This window comes from Propithecus coquereli, unplaced genomic scaffold, assembly GCF_000956105.1.
Source record: "Propithecus coquereli isolate 6110/MARCELLA unplaced genomic scaffold, Pcoq_1.0 Scaffold169, whole genome shotgun sequence".
Classification (NCBI taxonomy): Eukaryota; Metazoa; Chordata; class Mammalia; order Primates; family Indriidae; genus Propithecus; species Propithecus coquereli.
The window spans coordinates 3,081,060-3,100,777 of record NW_012141524.1 but is presented as its reverse complement, the minus strand read 5'-3'; the positions used below and the strand labels follow the sequence as shown (position 1 = coordinate 3,100,777).

At 36.1% G+C, this 19,718-nt stretch overlaps 1 protein-coding gene across 1 annotated transcript in view; it reads left to right on the top strand.

Moving 5' to 3' along the window:
* Window positions 1–19,718, top strand: part of ARHGAP15 (Rho GTPase activating protein 15) — a 614,346-nt gene that overhangs the window by 340,128 nt on the left and 254,500 nt on the right. Inside the window, exon 9 of the mRNA XM_012641747.1 lies at window positions 18,041–18,163. Coding sequence (XP_012497201.1) covers window positions 18,041–18,163 — 123 coding nt within the window. The remainder of the gene's footprint in view (window positions 1–18,040; window positions 18,164–19,718) is intronic.

The following is a 19,718-nucleotide window of genomic DNA, read 5'->3' as shown; positions in this document are numbered from 1 at the left end:
CATTTTAAATACTGGTTAGAATTTAAATTATTTATTGTTTTCCAGAAAATTAAAATGCATTAATCACAAAAATAACAGTAGTTGGTTTTGGGTTGTATAATTTTCAAGGAATTATATGTGCAGTAAATTAATGTGTCGATATAACAAAATAGGCATTTCTTACTAGATCAAAAAAAAAGTACCAAAATAAACCCAGATACCCAAAGCTATTGTCTCCCTCCATCATAAGGATTAGTTAGAAATTTCCTTGAGAACACCTTTAGATCACAACATAGACATAATACATAATTCGAGTTATTAACTTTTTTCCATTTAGGCTTATAGATCTTATAGACATAACTATTTTAAAAGAAGAACAAGATTTTCATGCAAAAATATGAATTATACAGTAGTTTTACTGAGTCTTTATTGCTAATGCACATGGAGTTCAGAACCATAATGACGATATTGGGCACTTAAGTCATTAGGCTGTCATATTACAGCAAAATTATTTGTACTATATAATCATTGTTTCCTTTTTTATATTACACAGATCTGAGCTTAGTTCATCTATCTTTGCCATTACAGAACTACTTTGTTGTTGTAAATACCTATTTTTTAGGGATGATTTGAGTATGTTCATTGAGGTTCAAGTTCATGTTTATTAGACCTTTGCTTCCTTAAAGCTAGAAAACATGATGGAGGGAAGTTTGCAATCTGCCTCATGGTGCCTTATTTGATTATGTATTGCTTCACAGTGTCAATGACTATATAGTTTATATTTTAAGTACTCACATACACACCAAAAATTTCAAGGGGAGTGGGAAAAAGCTTCTTTTTTTTCTAGCAACATTTCCATCTTACACATCATATTTAAGACATGCTCTTGTTCTTAAAATTAAAATGGAATTCTGTTTGTATTCAACTTTTTCCTTTAGGGACTTTTAAAGATGAATATGTTTAAGTGATCTCTGATGACTATTTGCAATAAGAACAAAATCATTTGGGGAAAAAAATAAAGCTGAAACCAAAAGCTTCAGCTGCAAAACATTTGTGAACATAAGCTGAATATGGCTTTGGTTTTCAAAACTGGTTCCAGGGTTTCATAAGCCTTTTAGAAATGGATATTGATTATTATTATTCAACTAATAAAACTGCTTTCTCAGAATCTGCTTTGCTTGAATTCAAGGATTGAATTGAAGGATTGTTTACCTCATAATTAAATCCTGGGGATTTCAGCACAATATAGTTCACCTGGCCCTAGGTTGCTATGTGTTCCTTTGTGAGTGTGTGTTTGTGTGTAAGTGTGTGTGTGTGTGTGTGTGTGTGTGTGATGTAACAGTTGGGAGATGTACACACTTCTGAGTTTGAATAAGTTTTGGCTGAGATTATATGAATTGATCTCATACTGGAAAATGGCATACAAGAAAAATCAGTAGTCTATTCAAATCATTGTACCGTCAAATCAGCTAAATATATGGCAATGAAGAGCAAAATCAAACCTCAAATTGAACAAGACCAATTTATTCTGTAGTCAAGTATAAACTGTGTCTGAGTATGTGTCTCTCTATGTTCCCTACCCAGAAAAAAAAATCACAATTTGGGGAATGCACTGTAAACCAGACAGTGCCTATCCAGTCTTTCCTATATTAAAAATAGATAATCTGAAATTGACCCTTAGTAAGAATTTAGATTTTTTACTTTATCATGAGTTTTCGAGAATAAAATATTGTGCTATAGGACAGAGGGTCAGATAAACATTGCCACTTTAAAACATTTATAACTGCCCGAGCACAGATTATAAACTTCAAATACCCAGCACCCTTGAGAATCTGTGGTTAGCCCATTTACTCCTATCAGATATATTTTAGAATTTGGGTATACCTATAATTATGGAGAGATGACTAGCATATGTGAAATTCAGAGGTACCATGCTACAACAGAACAGCACTTGAAAATAGGCATACCGAAATTCAGAAGCCTGATTATTGCACATAAAAGAATGAGGTGTAACTTGTATCAGCTGCTCTACCTACTCGACATACGGATACAGTTGAAAATTGCCTCTTGTTCTGATGCACTCCTGCGTACTGCCATAGTGAGTCTGTCTCTGAATCAGGCCACTGTGCCAACTGCAGCAGTGCCCCATGCCTGGGCACCAAGGGGCCAGTTCATGGTACTGAACAAGTTCAGACGTGACATTCAGTGGCTTACTCTAGAACTATACTGTCCAAAAAGCGGGACACTAGCTTCATGTGACTACTGAATATTTGAATGTGGATAGTCTGAATTGAGATGTACTTTAGGTGGGATATACACACCAGATCTCAAAGACTTAGTACAAGGAAAAGAATATAAAATATCTCATTAATAATTTTTATATTATTACATGGGGAAATGATAATACTTTGGATAGGATGGATTAAATAAAATATGTTATTAAAATGAATACCCACTGTTTCTTTTTAATGTGGCTACTAGAAAATTTAAAATTACATACGTGGCTCACATTACATTTCTATAATACTGGACAGTTCTGGTCTAGGGGTCTGTGACCTCATGACTCAGCCACATGCTAGGCTACTCTCTCCAAAAACCTCTCTCTCTCTCTCTCTCTCTCTCTCTCTCTCTATATATATATATATATATCTCCTTAATTGATATAAAGAAATCTGCTTATCATTCTTATCATCCTTATTATCATTAGTCATGCAGGACTCCTATCTTTGCAATTTTTTCCTTTATCTTCCATTCACCTTCCTCACAATAAACATGACCTAGAATTATTTTAATTTAATAATTTTTTGTAAGTATCTTTAAAAATATTTAATTGTTTTTAATTTAGTATATGAATGCTGTTTTTTGTTAAATAAGATAAGAAGAATAAAAATATGTGTTTGCTCTTGTATCTGTGAATAGATAAATAAAGAAAGAATACTACAACTATTCCTTAGACTTGCTACGTTTAAAGATGAGGAACTGAAAGCTAGAATCTGTTTCTCTTCTAAGACCTGTCGTGGATGTAAAAACTCAGACTGCCATTTAATGATAATTACCAATCATCATTTTCCTTCTTCATAAACATAAGACAAAGGTTTTTTTTTTTTAAGAACACAGAGTTTTATGCATAAGTGTTTAAAATGTTGAAAACAAGGAATTAAGAGCTTCCATTTTTCTAAAAAAGGAATTCAGAGTTTTTTTTTAATTCATGCAACAGATGCATACTAAGCAATTATTTGCCCAACACTGTTCTAGCACTGGGACTGGAGTCTCTGAAAAACAAAATAAAATAATTTTGTAAAAAATGGGCAAAAATCCTGCCCTCGTGGAGCTAACATTCTAGTGGGAGAAAAAAAAAAGAGCTGTTAAATGAAGTAAAAGATATATTAGGCAGAAAATGATGTTTAAGAACTTAAAAACTAAAAACAAAGCAAACCAAAAGGAAGGGGATGGAGAGCACCTAAGTGGGTAAGGCTTGCCATTTTAAATAGAGAACCTATGAGAGGTGATGTTTCGGGACAGACCTGAAGGAAGTGAGGAAAGTTACTATGTGGATATCTAAGGAAAGAATGTTCAGGTGAGAGGAAGCAACATATGCAAAGGCCTTGAGGCAGGATATGCTTAAGAAAAAGCAAAAAGGCCAATGAGTTTGGAATAGAATTAATGACACAGTAAGTATAACCAATCATCTCCATCTGAAGGTATGGAAGCTAATTGAGTGTCGCTCATTTTGAGGAGCCTTCTTTAACTCTACTGGTCACAGCTAATCTAGCTTGAAAATGGTGAATGTGATCCTCCTATGAGCCGAAGTAGCAAAACAAAGGATCTCCTGCCAACCAACCTACTCCCTCGCCCTCACCACACTCCCAATTCAGATCCTTAGATCTTTAGATTCTCCCCAGAACTGACATTCTATCTGCAATTAATCAAGTGTTAAGGGTCTTTAAAAAAAAAATTAGTATATAGAAGATATTTTAGCTGTGATTATTAAAGTACATATTTGTGTGCCCTAAGGCTACATGGCATGGGATGAACTTCTGATAACAATTATTATATAAGGTAATATTGCTGCCATAGTTATCAAAGACCTCCTGCCATTTCTGTTTAGGTAGACACAGGACTTAATCTTAAATTAAGGTATGAAAGAAAAGATTTCTATATTTGTTATTTTTAAAATCATTATTATTAGCAGAGCAGTAGTAGTAACCCACATTGTGCATTCACCTGGAGGGATTTATACTACCAGTACATTTATTGCCATCAAAGATACAGTTAATAAATGACGTGCAGTTGGAGAATTGGGTGTGCCATGTGTTAAAAGTGTGAGAAGATGTGCTCTGTCTCAACAAGCAATTCCTAGGGCTCTTCCTTTGCAATGTAGACATAGCTCTTTACTGAAGCTAGTATTAATATAAACTTAATTTTTATGAAGTTATTTCAAGTTTCTTAAATTATCCATATCCTCTCTTTGTTTAGACACAGAAGTATTGTGATGTTTAATTGTTAGCTCCGAAAGCCTAAGAACCAATCTCCATTTTAACTCACTTTTACACAGAGTCTAGTGAAAGCTATAAATTTTGATAATGATGATGAGGATGTTGAAGACGAGGAGGAAGAGGATGAGGACTGTAATGTATTATACTTGTGTACATACAAAGCATTGTGATTTTATACATCATAGCATTTAGTCCTTAAAATATTGCAACCAATATCTTTTTATCCCTATCATGCAGATGAAGAAATTGGGATCTAGGGAAATTGTGATGCACTTTCTAAGGAGTAGACCTAGGGTTCAAATCAGACCTCTTAGCATGCAAGCCTGTGTGCTTTCCGCCACACGTCTTGCCTTGCTCAGACACTATTCAATTATTGAACATTTTTTTATTGACCACTGACTATATACCAGGCTTGATGAGAGTGTAGGGACCACCATTAAACTCCAAACTAACATGAAGACCCACCTCACCCCACCTTTGGCCTCGACTTCAGTATGTATTCCAGGAGCAGTTTATCTCATGTGGCCACAAAACTGGCAAAAGAAATATTTTTACCAAACTGTCACGTGGCCTGGAGCAAGTCTCAGTTGGCCATGCCCTCACAATGGAGCAATTAATTTCAGTTTTCCCTGGCGAGGTCCCACCCATCATCCACAGCTCTGCCTCGTCTTAGCCATTGCATAAGCCAGCACCTGTTTGTCAGGAATGTTTTCAGACTAATGTCCACAGGTGGCTTTTTATTTTTTCTGTCGTGCCATAGAGTACAAACAGCAAACTTGCTTTCTGGTGACTAATTTAAGGAAATACTTCCTGGTGGGTATTTCCTAACTGAACTGCTTGACAAAAATGGGGAGGGAGTCAGATCCTGCTAGAATATTTCTCTTTTACTCTTGGTTCTGCTTTGACAGTTTGAAGGATTAAAGGATAACAATGACAGTAGTTCTTATTATTACCCATGTCTTACCGTGCCTTTCTCACCATTCACAATGTCCCTGTTGGAATAAATGCTGATGACTACATCTGTTGTGTTATTTAAAGTAGATCTTTAAGTCAAAATGAGGATGTGTGCGCGCCGCCTCATTTTGAGTTTGCTTAATGTTTCCAACCATATTTTAGACATAAATCCCAAATGCTTTTTTGCTAAGTGCATTTTCCTTTCAATTTTAAACCTGTGTGTGTTTTAAAGGTCATTTAATCTGTGCATTTCCAATTCCTCCGATCTTAAATCATCACTGTGTTATTTTATGTAAGAGGTACTTAATGTCTCAAGAAGCTTTTGGAGGCCTTTAAAACCCAAAGACTTTTTTTTCCAAGACCAGAAGTTCCATTTTGTCAAGAGTAAACAAGCTTGAAGAAGACCGAGAACTCAGCCTGTTCCATAGTCCAAAAGTTCGAATTTCAGAGGGGTTGACACTTGGCGAAATGCATTTTCCCATCCGTAGCTCAGTCCTCTATTTTCCCTCCTAGCTTAGGCTAAAACACATGGAAAGTATATCCCACAAGCACTCTTCTCAGTGACATCTGCATCTGGAGGGTTGTCCTGGCATTCGGCAACAGAATCATCTTCCCCCGGGGAAAGGGAAGGCTCAAAACCCCAAATAATAATAATCTATTACAGATTTCAGGTTACCGAAAGTTAGAGAAGAGGATAATAGCAAAACACTGAGCATTGCTACATGTCAAAAGGAAGGCTACTGTAATTTCTCCCCTTGGGGCATGTATTTTTCATATTATTATGCATAATTATGCATGTAAATTTAAATATATTTCCATATCATATTCAAAACTCTCCTATTCTAAATATGTAGAATAAAACAGAATTAATTGATGACAATTACTGCATTTAAATTCAAATCTAAAATTCCTGGTCACTGGAAGAATTGGGCCAGTAGTGGGCGCCTAGAGCAACAGAACTGGCTCCTCTGGAACATTCTTCTGGTTTTAGGAATAGTTTTTCTAATAAAATTAAATGTGTGCTTAAAAAAGCATAAAGATGTGCTGAAAAACACCCAGAAATGGTGGTTAAGAAGTTTGGGTGAAACCTTTGCTCTGCTTCTTACTAACTATGTGACCCTGAGCAAGTGACTTAAACAATTTGGATGTCTTTTTCCTCACCTCAAAAGCTAGGAGCATTTGCTCTATATTCTCTCAAGTTCCCTTCAGATTTAATATTTCTTGTTTCCGAGACTCCAACATGAACTGTGCCCAAAAATGGGGTTATCTGACGGTCAAAACCAGAAAAAAGCTTGGGAATTTAATTACAATTAACTCATTTAGGAAAAGAAATAAAATATTTGGGATAACACTTGGGTTTTTGGCAGTAAGTAAAATCTCCCATCACAATTTTTTAATGGAAGGAAGAGTTAATCTGAAGGGGAAGCTGGAAAGCAGGAAGCAGTTCCATTTGTCACACACATGGTTACGACCGTCACCCTACAGGACCACAGAGGGATTTCAAAATGGACAACAAATAAAACAGCCTATATCCACACGACATCAAGTGTCAGAATGTTGTGGATCTTTCTGGGTCTTTTCCTAGTTTTTTCTCCTTCTTTAGAAATGTGTGTTATGAATTATGATTATTGCAATAGAGCCAAGTATTCACCGGGCTCCAGCTAGATCTTTGTTTAGTGAGCATAAGCTCCCTGCCAGCTGCAAACTGCAGCTGTCTGTCAGCATTTGTGAGGACAAACCGCCTCACTATCCCTGATCACTTAGCCGTAGACTACATACTGTGTCCTCAGATCTACTCAGCGCACCCTTTGCATTTTCATTACACTTCCTTCGGGGGGAGGGTATCAGTGCTTTGCATGCATATTTTGGGGCAAATAGCTTGACGCTTATGTCAAAATGATGCTTTTAATAGAGGGTTCTGTCCCAGCAAAACTATTTTGTGAGAGACTAACTGACTCTGGCCTGACATTTCCTGATCTCTGATGTCCCGAAAAAGGCAAGGGAGGCTACCACTCTGACAAGCAACTGTTCCTCAGGACAGAGGGAGCCCTGCATAGAGCGCCAAGGATATGGGCCCAAGGCCAGGAGCCTGTCTCAGAGCTAGGGAATGTGGGGGCGAGAAGGCCACAGCAAAGGGGTGAAGCCAGAGGAAGGGCATGGCCCAGGGTGCTGAGTGCAGCCATTTTCCTGGGCCAGAGCTTGGAGCAGGAGGCAAGACTCAAAGGAATTCTTATTTTGTGAGAAAACCTCATCTAGAACGGTCAAGTGAACTCAGAACTCTGAGGCTTAAGAAGGTGCCTTGAAGGAGGATACATTTTTCTCGACTAGCATTTGCAAGCCTTCTAAGTAACTATTTTTCTTTATATTTCTAGACAAGCTTAGAATGGGAGAGAAGCTGGCAGCACCATACCAGATTTAATTAAAGCATTTGTAGAGTTTGCCAAAAGTCACCCCAGTTTTCATCATCAAAAGTGACTCATGTGAACTAGAAGGATCATTTTTAGAAGGGTGCTAATTTTAGGAATACCCTGAGATTTACCCTAAGAATTTGGGAATACCCTGCTTTCCCCAGGCTTTTGCATATAGTAAATGCTGAGCTTCTTGAAGGGTAAAAACTAAGACTGAAGGTTCGTAGGGTTCTGGGTACTCCTGGTACACTGTAGGAATCTTGAGATATGATCAGTTAGTACTTGTGAAAGGTCTTTTTTGGATTTTGTTTAATAATAATATTTTCAAGTAAAAAGAATAAATCTGGAATTCTTCCTACTCATGGGGGTATTGTGAGAACTGCTCTTTGTTTTGTAAGAATATTGTTTCAGTAATAAGTGTGCCTTCTTGGGAAGAAAGGCACAATGCAAATTCAAATTAATTAATAATAAAACTGTACAATATGTAGCATGTGCCCAAAGTTGGCCCAAGTCACTCAATGGAGAAAACATTCTAAGGTTTGCTAAAAGACACGTCCCTTTGTGTGTGTGTGTGTGTGTGTGTGTGTGTGTGTGCATATGTGTAGAGCTGTGTCTGTTTATGGGCAGGAGAGCACTGCCCCAACATAAACACTTTCTTTCCCACAACTTAAACATATACACAATACTTAAAATAGTTTCTTTCAGGGGTAGAAACCATGAGAGCCACAGTGTCATAACAAATAGCAAAGCTCTGTTAGCCCATGATCCTTCCTTATATGAGCGGATTGTAAAATAAAAACAAAGATTCTGCAAGAAATCAATATTTTCGAAAGAAATAGCAACTTCCAGTACAAGAGTATTTGGATTGCTAAGTACCTTCACTTCTCTCTGTATTGCCGTTTGCTGCTTCGTTCATTGTGAAACCTTTTTGCTGGATGTGTTACATGCGATGAGCTTGGGTGTTATAATAAACAGAGAGGAAGGCTGCAATAATGTATTTCAGTTAGGAAGAAGCACTTGAAAGAAATTGGTTTTGCTATACACATGATGTGAGCCAATCAATAGTGGTTTAGTCTGACAAGCCCTGTCAATATCCATTGTCACAGTTCAGAAAGTCGTTAATGGATAGTTCTTCAAAACCCAATGATTTTAACACATGTTCAAAGTCTTGAAATACACTCTACCTGGCAGAAATTAATCACAGGTAACTCTTGGGATTGTACACAAGAATTTTTTTTAATGGAGAGCCAAATAATTGTGTGTGTGTGTGTGTGTGTGTGTGTGTGTGTGTGTGTGCATAAGCAACAGCTAAGGGCATAATCGAATAATACCAGATACATAGTGAATGCTCAGTAAATGTTGAAAAAATGACAAGCACTGGGATGGAGGGTGAGTATAATACCTGCTCTCTTTCCTTACTAATTATTACAGCATGATGATGATAGAGGACACTTATCATAATCTTAAGATTAACAATTGTTACCATTTATTGCATATGTATCATACACTGGATATTGTGCTGGGTGTTTTGCATATATCAGGGGATTTAACTTACACAACAATCCTTGCCATGGATATTATTAGCTGCGTTTAACAGATGAGGAAATAGCAGTGTAAGAAGTTTGCATAGCTTGAATAAGATACCATGGTTAAGTGACAGAGCTGAAATTCAAAATCAAAGCCTATAGTATTCTAAAGAGACAGAAAGAATGGTGAGAAAGGAACACCCTTTTTCTTTTAAGGAATGGCATTAGCAATTGGAAGGAAGCCATATAAATGGTTCTTATCAGCTATCCCCCTAAGTGCTGACCCTGAACTATTACACTCAGTTCCTCTGAAGCAACCAGGAATAAAACAAGTCACTGAGTTCTGAGGTTGTGCATAGAGAAGAACGAGATTTTTTGGTTTGTCTGAGAGAAGAGCTAAGGCGATAGTAGAAGTCAGTGTGTTCACTTACACTGCTGTGAGCCAAGTGTGCGTCTGCAAAAGATCGTGTGATGGCAAAAGTGAAATTGAGAGAGATCCAGCTAAGTTGCTAGCCATTTTTGCCTAAAAGGAAGCCCCGAACCCCACCTACATCTCTAATTCTGTATACATTCTTGTCTTGCTATATACAGCAATCTAGAGCATCATGAGCGATTCAGCCCATCCAGTGTGCAGCCTTATAACAGAGTTCGATTCATGTTTATGGTGGTTACAGCTCTCTACTACCCAGGTACCTCTTTCAGCCGTTCTGACGGGCAATCCAGATGGTATTCAGCCATCAGCTCCATTGCTGTCCTGTGATTCACTCACTCATCTAAGACAACTTGCTTGCCCTGTCAGATCTACAATGATACATACACTAACTGTTTCAGTAAGCAGTTCATGTAGAACAGAGGCAGGCAGGCCCTTCCAGCAGGAAGCAGACCCCTGAGTTCTGGCTCTGCCATTTATTTGCTACATGGCTTAACCTCTCTGAACCTCAGATTCCTAATTTGCAAAATGGACAACAATAATGGAGCCTACCACATTGAAAGGTTGTGAAGATTAAATAAGATGTACCATGCTTAGTGTAAGTTCCTTGTCACATAGCAAGTACCCCTAAAATATTAGTCATCATTAGTAATAAATGTGACATTAAGATAATCAGATTCTCTAGCCAAAGTGGAAATTAAGATTGTTTTAGAAGAATCTAACATATATATTCTATATTTTATATAATATATTATATATATATATATATTTAACTTTTTCTATAATCTAAATAAACATTTTACCACTTCCTCTTAACTCTTGATTATTTGGCTTTAAGACATTTCTCAAACTGCCTGTGCCTTTCGTATATATTTTTCTATGCTAGCTCAAGTTTCATGTTTGAAAAATTAAAGATACATTATAGCATATTCTTTTCTAAGTATACATTGTAGGACACATAGGGCCAGGAGTTGGGAGATTTAAAGAAAAAGGTTCAAAGTTCTCATATGCCCCCTCCATGCCTGCTGAGAATGCATCTTTGCACACATTTTCACAAGTGTCCAAATGCACACATGATATATAGTGGTAGCTCTCACTATATATGTATACATGGAGAAAGGATTTAAATACCATCCAATTTAAACACTGCTAAGCATGCTCTCTAGAATCTGAGTCAGTATATCAGCACTGAAATATCCAATAATCTTAAATATGAATATTATTTCATTCTCCAACTTTACTTACTTTTTTACAGAAATCTAAGTGATAATTTCTTAGAATCCTGCCATGCTATTACCTCTATGGTGGAATTACCATGCCTACAACTTGATCGTTTCGTTTTGTGGTTTTTCTATTTGTGGACTGATGTTCACATTTATCTGTGAGGCTCGTCTCATTTGATTTGGCTGTGGCCTGTTTTCTGTCAGTAGAAGAACTCATTCCTGTGTTTAATATACAGTCTTTCCTCATGGAAAACATATTTTTACTCAACAGTGCCCTTTGTCTGGATTGATGCCCTATGTTATTTTTTTCTTCTTTTAGTAATTCAGCTTTCAAAATCAGCTACTGCCTTAGATCAGTAACCACTTACTTTATTAGCAAATTTATCAAAGTTTTGAACAGCTCTCAAGTGACAAAGTTTTACTGACACTATATCAAGTCATAAGAAGCTAAGTTAAAATATATATTCAATAGAAGAATGTCTTAATGATCTGAATCTTTACATTTTATGCTGTATCTGATTCTGTTTCAGGAAAAATGTCATTGTGTGTCTCTACACACAGCTAGATTTTTGCTATTTAGATATATTTTCTTTTTTTGTTTTTCCAAAAATGTTTTAATGGTATTTTCATAACCTGTGATGATCTTTTTAAACTCTGGAACATAAAAAGAAATCAGATAAATCTATGTGGAAGAAAAAATACATGTTGTAATGATATAATCGATATTTTCATTACAGTACTGAAATGATTATCATCATCATCAAAATTATTCCTTATGAACTCAAAACTATGCTAAATGCTATAACAAAGAGTTTAAACAAAACACCTTGTCTTACACTGTAGAAATACATAATCAACATAGACATACCTAAGATGTATTATCAGCAAAATAAAAATAGCAAGCCTATCCTTGAAAAGACTGAAAAATTTACATTATAGATAGATGAATGCATTAGAGGTAGAAGACTTGGGTACATATATTGCTGGGAAAAGTAGCCATGGAATTTTCGTATGGTTGAATCATAGTAAATTGCCAGGTCTTTATTGACACTGAAAATGTAAAAATGTAGTTAGCTTTTACTATTTAAACTAGATAATTTAGTCTAAAAGTAGACATTTTCCTTGTATGAATTCTCACTTCTCTTTAAATGGTAGATAGCATGAATATGAATCATTGAATAGATAATGTGTGAATACCCTTCTGTTCTTTTGTCTATTTTATATTTCTACAGTATCTAAGTGGGAATTAAGTGGTTAAAACTAAGCACTGCTGTTTAAAATGCCCTTCATTCCTTCTTTCGATTATTTCCAGATTTAATCATGATTTGTGTTTTGAGCAAGTCACTTAAAGTTTCAATAATTTAGTTTCTCAGGCTGTAAGTTGGGGGTTTGAAATCATGACTTCTATTTACATTGAGTATGTGAAAAAAAAGAGATATTAAATGATCAACAGTACGTTAAACCCAAACTTACCCTTTTTGCCCACTCTGACACGGGGAGTTATGTGCAAAGTTCTGGGAGCTCTAAAACCACATGCTGGAGACGGCAAAACAGTATTTATTACAGCTCCATGAATTAGCACAATCGTGTATGCCCTGGAAAGGAATCAGGCAGGAGGCTAAAAAGAAATGTAATAAACTTGATTTCTCTTTTCAGTCAATTTTGGGTAAGGTGCTCTTATTTAAGTAATTTGGAAAGTGGTAAAACAGGGTAATACTAAATACAAGAAGGTTGTATTGGAAAATATGAGTGGAGACAATTCAGTACTTTGTTATGTAATCCCTGTGATGGTTTGGGAAGTGTTTTGGAATCTCTGGGGATTAAGAGCCTGACATAACCTTATTTTGTCATTTCTTTCTGGATCTCCCTCTCCGGACACCGCAGTGTGGTAAGATGATTGTACTAAGCAACTGCTGCCAGCTTTGCCTTGACGTCCTCCTGGAATTGAATTGAAGTGTTGGGAGCTCTTAACTGCTAACAAAACTATCTATCTATACCTGATGTTGATCCCTATGTCAAACTTCACCAATAAAGGGAAAACAAGTAGCCTAGTAAGCTATTTATAATAGCTTTTCTGAAGGATAATGACTCTGCTTTCCTTTAGTAACATTTCTGAAACATTAGTTCTCCCAGTATTTCCAAATTAGAAAAAAAAAAAATAATAACAACATGTAATTGTAACATGGGAATACCGCGAGAACAGCAGTTTGGCAGGAAAAGGGGATATTTCAAAATAAGTTCCCCAGCAAGAGAAGTTCTGGCAGATGCACAATTCTGGATCATATTATCCAAATTGTTGGATTCTGGAAGATTTGGGGGTTTTCTTTTGTGGTTCCCATACCCTTAATGGAATGGTAGTAGATATTCATGGTCCAAACTATGTTGCTTCTCCTTCCTTCTCCTTCCTATTACTAAAGTGGGAAAATAAACATACAAAGGCAAACCATTACATTAAACATTCCCACCCCTAGAAGTGATTTTAACACCATAGTGGCTGCATCAGGTATAAAACTTGTGTTGGAGTAATGCCTATTCTCATCTGTAATACTATTAACTAAAGACCATCTAAGAAAGCCCAATATCCTAACATCTTAGAAAGCCCAGGATTCTAACTCTTCTCTGGTCAGAGCAGTTTTAGCACCAATTAAGTCTCTCAACTGGTTAAGAATGGAACTTAAAGCTAATGCCTTTGGCTTGTGTGTGTTGAGACTTAAAATGCATATTGTTATTCAAAATTCTTATTCAAATATTCTATTTGGGCTTAAAAGAAGAGATCACACATCAATGGAAAAAAGAGAAGAAAACATAAAAGAAATATAAGTAAATACTAGAACACCTGGAAAGCTAGTATAATTCAGGTTAACTGTTCACGGAGGTGAAAATACTAGAATTAAGAACGATTCCTCTGGTCTCATATATAAATCAGATTAAATGTTTTAGAGTTTAAACCCATATCTCTTTCGGCTCTTTTCTTTTCCAAATAAAAAGTTTAAGTGGGAATGGAAAAAAACTGCTCATTGGCTTAACATAAATCTTTAAACTGCAGGAAGCTTCACCCTCAAAAAGGAGTTGAATCTCTGAGGAAAAAGAAAAGGCTGAATTCTATTTTTCATAAATGATGGATTATTGTACCACACTGTGTATTTTCCAGTAAAGTGTCCTTTTATTTGCACTGTGTGATTACAAGTTTCTAAAAGTATGTGTGGGGTCACTTGGGTGCTGTGGGAAAATGGAAGGAACACTGTTCTGTTAAAATCAGTAGTGAAATCAGAAGCAAACTATGTCCTGATTATCACAGGCATGTGTTTAAATTTGCTTTCCTTAATTGGTTATGTTGTATTTACTTAAAATGAACAATTTGGCAAGTTTTTCTCCCTTGACAACAGAAAAGCATAAACTGTTTTATAAGTTTGGCTGTTAAAATCAGATTTGTAAACCACAATATTCAAAGACTTTTACTGCTGTTTACAGGGACCCAGTGTTGGACCTTGCTTTATAACCATGCACTTTTTACATTTTTATTTTGTATTCATAGTGCTTTCAAGTTATTTGGTTAATAACAAGTATGCTATATATTACAGTCATCTATTGACTTCAGATTCTGCATAACTCTTCTTAGAACAAAATGAGTGGAATGAATGATGGCAAAGTCCTTATAATTTGACATGTCATCTGAGGACAATTATTTATGGCATCAGGAAACGGAAGTTGATGCTCTAGTCTGTCTCCAGGAAAGTCATCATTAGAGGCAACTTTGGAGAGTTCGGCTATGTTAAAAAATGTGTAATCATATCCAAGACTCTGCTAATTTCTCAGTGCATATGAGAAGACAACAAGATAAAACATTTAAAAGCATATTTCCATTTTCTTTGGAAAACCAATGCACCTTACACACATTTCTCACATGTGGAGCCAGATGGTGGTATTGAAAACAATATAATATACATATATATCTCTCTAATTAAGAATACTACCACTAGAATACCTGGGGGGTTCCAAAAAGATATAATTCACTACATAATTATTCTCATAATCTAGCATTTATACTGTGTGTGTGTGCGGTTTAATTTGCAAAGTACTTTCTAATCACATTATTTTCACTAGTTCCAAAATGGCAGAAAATATACCTTGTTTGGCCCTGCCTTTCTTGGCATTTTGTCATGGGAAATGACAGGGTTTCACGGTGACACCAGAAATAGAAAATATTACCTTTGGTAACCTGTGAAAATTTAGATTGATTATTCTGTTTCATTCCAAAGACGGATTTGAGACTAAAATTGCCCTGAGCAGAGTTATTCTGTAGGATGTTAAGTGTTTCTTCAGCCTCCAACACTAGAACCCGGACCTATGGGACTTGACTATAGCTATCAGTTCATATACTGCTGGTAGTAACTGCAATGACTGGACCTAGAATGAAAGTCAATAGATACCATGTAAGCACAGTATGTTAAGATGCTCAGAATGACTCTTCCAACCATACAATTTTGAACCAGTTAATGTCTGATATCCACAGTCCCATAAAATTAAGTTTTGCTTGCTTGAGTTCTAAGGGCACTTGCCATTTCTCTGAAATGACCTCAGGTCAATCCCCCCTCTAGGATAGCTTAAAATTTCTTGTACTTTTATTATACTCCTTACCATGCTGTTTCGTAGTTACAGAGGCCATGTGCATTTTATCCACAACAGTTAAATCCAGCACTGCCATTTATGTAATAGGTGGTCAATTTGTGTTTGTGTTTTTTTTTTATCAGCTACCAGCACTGTCCAGAAATATAATGTGAGTCATATGCATATGTAAAATCTTTTAGTAGCCACATTTTAAAAAGCAAAAATAAATAGGTTTTAATAATATATTAATTTAGTAAGATATTTTGTTTAACCAAAAAAATCCAGAGCATTTTAACATATGGCTCAAGCTACATTTCAAGTGTTCAATAGCCCCAAGTGACTAGTGGCTACCACTTTGATAGCACAGGTCTAAAGCACTGCTTCTCAAATGATTTAAGTTAAGGTACACAGAGAAAATGATAATACTTGTACTCCTCACTGGGAGAAATGAATAAGACTGCTCACAGGCGAAGAACACGCAGCTACCCCAGTGGCTCAGATTGCCCTGGTCCTGCTTAATTAGCCTGAGTGCTCAGGAACTCTGTAACCTTCACACCTGTGTAACCCATTCTTCCAGGCACAATAAATGGGAAGCTCTGATCTATAACAGTGAGTCCCAACCATTTCAAACGACAGACCCACTCACCCTCCTCACGTGATAGTCATTGTACTTTTATTACCAATTGATTTAATAAATAGCTAATATTAGCTAGCTAGCTAGCTAGATGATAGATATAGACACAGATAGATGATAAATCAGATATATATTTTTATATATGCTATTTGTAGATGGATAGATAGTTTTTTCCTTTCACAGTTCCTTTACATTTTCTCAGTGTGTGGATAGACTAACACCCGCCAATAGATGAGAACTTCAGTGGGCCTTATCACTTTTCCAATTAGTTTAAGGCAGTGATTCTCAACGGGGAGCAATTTTGCACACACCCACCCCCCCAGGAACCATTTGGCAATGTCTGGAGACGTTGTTTTGATTGTCACAACTGAGGAGTGGTAGCAAGTGGCGTATTGTGGTAGAGATCAGGGATGTGGCTCAACATCCTACACAGCCTGCAGAGGTCAGGCCTCTACTACAAAGAATTGTCCAGCATAAAATGTCAGTAATAAAAAAGTTGGGAAGTACCACTTTAAGGTAATATAAAGTATCATGGTCCTTTTGAGTGACAAACATTGTCTCAGTGTAGTAATTTATAGCACTCAGTCCCATGTGATAATCAAAACTTTGAACTTAATTGAAAAATAAAACTCCACCCTTCTCCCGGCTATGAGGCGGGCAGGACGTTTTCCTCCTTGTGTCCTTGCCAGCCTTGCACTTCACCTTAACTCCCCATTTTGCTAACTCAAGTTTGCAACTGCTTGTGGTTAAGGCTGCAGGAGGTAGGATGCAAAAATGCCCTCACTTGGCCAGTTATAAGAAGGTTTCTTACACTCTGGAGCAGGCGGATTTTTAAAAGGAGACCTACATGTGTTAAAAACAATACCTAATAAAGTGTCCCACATTCTCACATTATGTCAACAATCGGGTTAAGACAGTGGAGGGTTCAGTTAAGACCTACATCTTATCTCACAGACACAATAAATTACTATGTGTTGTTAATGATAAGACACCTTGAATGTGTTCGGGCTCCGTGATCTACGAAAAACCAGACCTTACGTGTTACGTTCCTTACCGAATTCACATCCTTAACCCTGGAGCCTGGTGATTAGTAGACATTCAGCAAATATTTGTTCAGGAATGAATTTGACACACCCCTGACTTTGAAGGTAAAACAGAGAATAGGAAGCTGAGGAGAAGGGATGGATGAAGACATGGGAAAAATGTGAGGCAAATTTGTGTTTCTGGATTTCACCTAGAACTGGTGATAATTATACATTTGTAAGGAGAGTAACAAATATTTGCTTCAGAAAAAGAAATCACTTTGGGTTAACATAAAAAAGAAGCTTGAGAAAATTATTCAAGCAAGCAAGACTTTCAAAAATGCCTGCATTCTCTAGAGATACTATATAATCAGACTTAATTGAAATTAACAATGCTAGAGTTTTCTCCCATAATGTAGATGAATTTCTTTTTATTCTGACCATAATTTTGTGTATAGATACAGATAAGTAGCATTATCCATATAAAGGTTATCATGTTAAATATAAGGGAATGAAAGTGAAAATACATTGTGAATATATACAGCTAGCCTCATTTTCATTGTACATTCATGTTGCGGCAGGACTAATACTTTTCATGTGGGCAAATTTTACTCGTATGCCCTGTCTAGACAGAAGAGCCTGAGCTATTATTTCAGGTAGTTGTTCCATAACTACTGTTTTCTATTCATATTTGCATAAAGTAATAATCATAAGGAAGAAATTTACTGAAAGCCTCTTCTTTTTTTGTTTTAATCTCCAGTGTTCAGACTGCATCATAGTGCTTCCGATACAAGCGACAAAAACCGAGTTAAAAGCAGATTAAAGAAGTTCATTACCAGAAGACCTTCACTGAAAACTCTGCAAGAGAAAGGACTTATTAAAGGTACAGAGCATTTATACTTTTACTATAACTAGATAAATGAATGTGTCTCTGTGTCCCTCGCTAATCAGCTCTAAAGGAATATTAAAATATTTTATTCTTCTTAGGTTGCATATTAAATTTTCTACTCTGTAACAGAGAAAAAGCAGTTGTTCAGAAAATGAATCCTGAGAAAATAAAGACAATGTCATGGAACCATCAAACAAAATAACTAGTTTTGCCCTCAGAGAATCTATAGTCTACTCTAGGAACAGAGAACAGATTTCCTATTGGAATGACCCCATGTGTTCCATGTGCCTGGATAGTCCTAGTTTACACCTGTTGTCCCAGGATACTTACTAACCCAGCACCTCTAATGCTCAGAAGTGTCCTGATCTGGATAAAAGTTTCTCTGATCACCCTAGTCAGAGACTCAAGTAAGTGCTAGGAAGAAAGTCTAAGACAAAATAGTGTCATGAAAATTTATGGATATTGAAAACTGGAGGGCCAAAAACTCAAACTAAACTGAAATAACTAGGTACTTTTGCAAATATATCTAAAGTGGGGAATAAACTCTTCTAAACTGTTCTTGCCATCAGACTAGAAAAACATGGTCTCTGGCATTAGACTAATTGGAATTCACCATTCACTCATTCTGACCCTGAACAAGTTATGATAATCTCTGAGCCTCAGCATTCTCAGACACATCATTGAGAGGTCATTGAGAAGAATAAGTGAGATAACCTATGTAAAGCATTTAACGGAGTTTCTAGAACAAAAGTAATTATTCAATAAATGCCCTCTGCTATTAATACAACTATTATTCATTATTGTTATCACTGTTAGTGTGTCAGATGAATGGATGGATTCATGGATGGAACCAGTGATATAGTAGATTTCTATAACTGGAAGTCACCTTACAAATCATGTAGGTAAAATATATTCTTTGTCTAACAATAAAACATATGCATGGAGTTCATTATTCTCCCCAGTCTTCAAATTTTCTAATTTATGTGTATCTTTTGAAAATTAAACATAAGAAAGTATTTGAAAATGAGCTAAAATAAATTTCTAACCCTGAGCAGAAAGCTGAAAGACTAATCCTTATGAAAAGCAAAAGGTGATTTAATATTAATATATAACCATTTCTCAAGAAGAGTGAAAAGCAGATCTTAATATTTTTAGCAATACTTAAAATGATAAGTTGTTTAAATAGTGTACAATAACTATTTGATCTATCAGTTTCAGTCCATTTTGAAACAGTTAAACATATCACAAAAATTAGCTGACACTCTGAACCAATTTTAGAAGGTGAAATTTTACGAAGCCTGTGCACACATATCCTAATAGAGTGGAAAAGTCTTAAAATTTAGGTGGTGGGTGGAGGGGGGAAGAGGGAGGAGGGGAGGGGTATTTGTATACACAAGGAGTGCAATGCGCACTACCCGAAGGATGGACATAATTGAAACATGGACTTCGGTGGGGGGAACCAAGGGCAACACACGTAACCTAAACATATGTACACCCATAATTTGCTGAAATAAAAAAAAAAAAAAATTTAACCATTTGGGGGTAACGC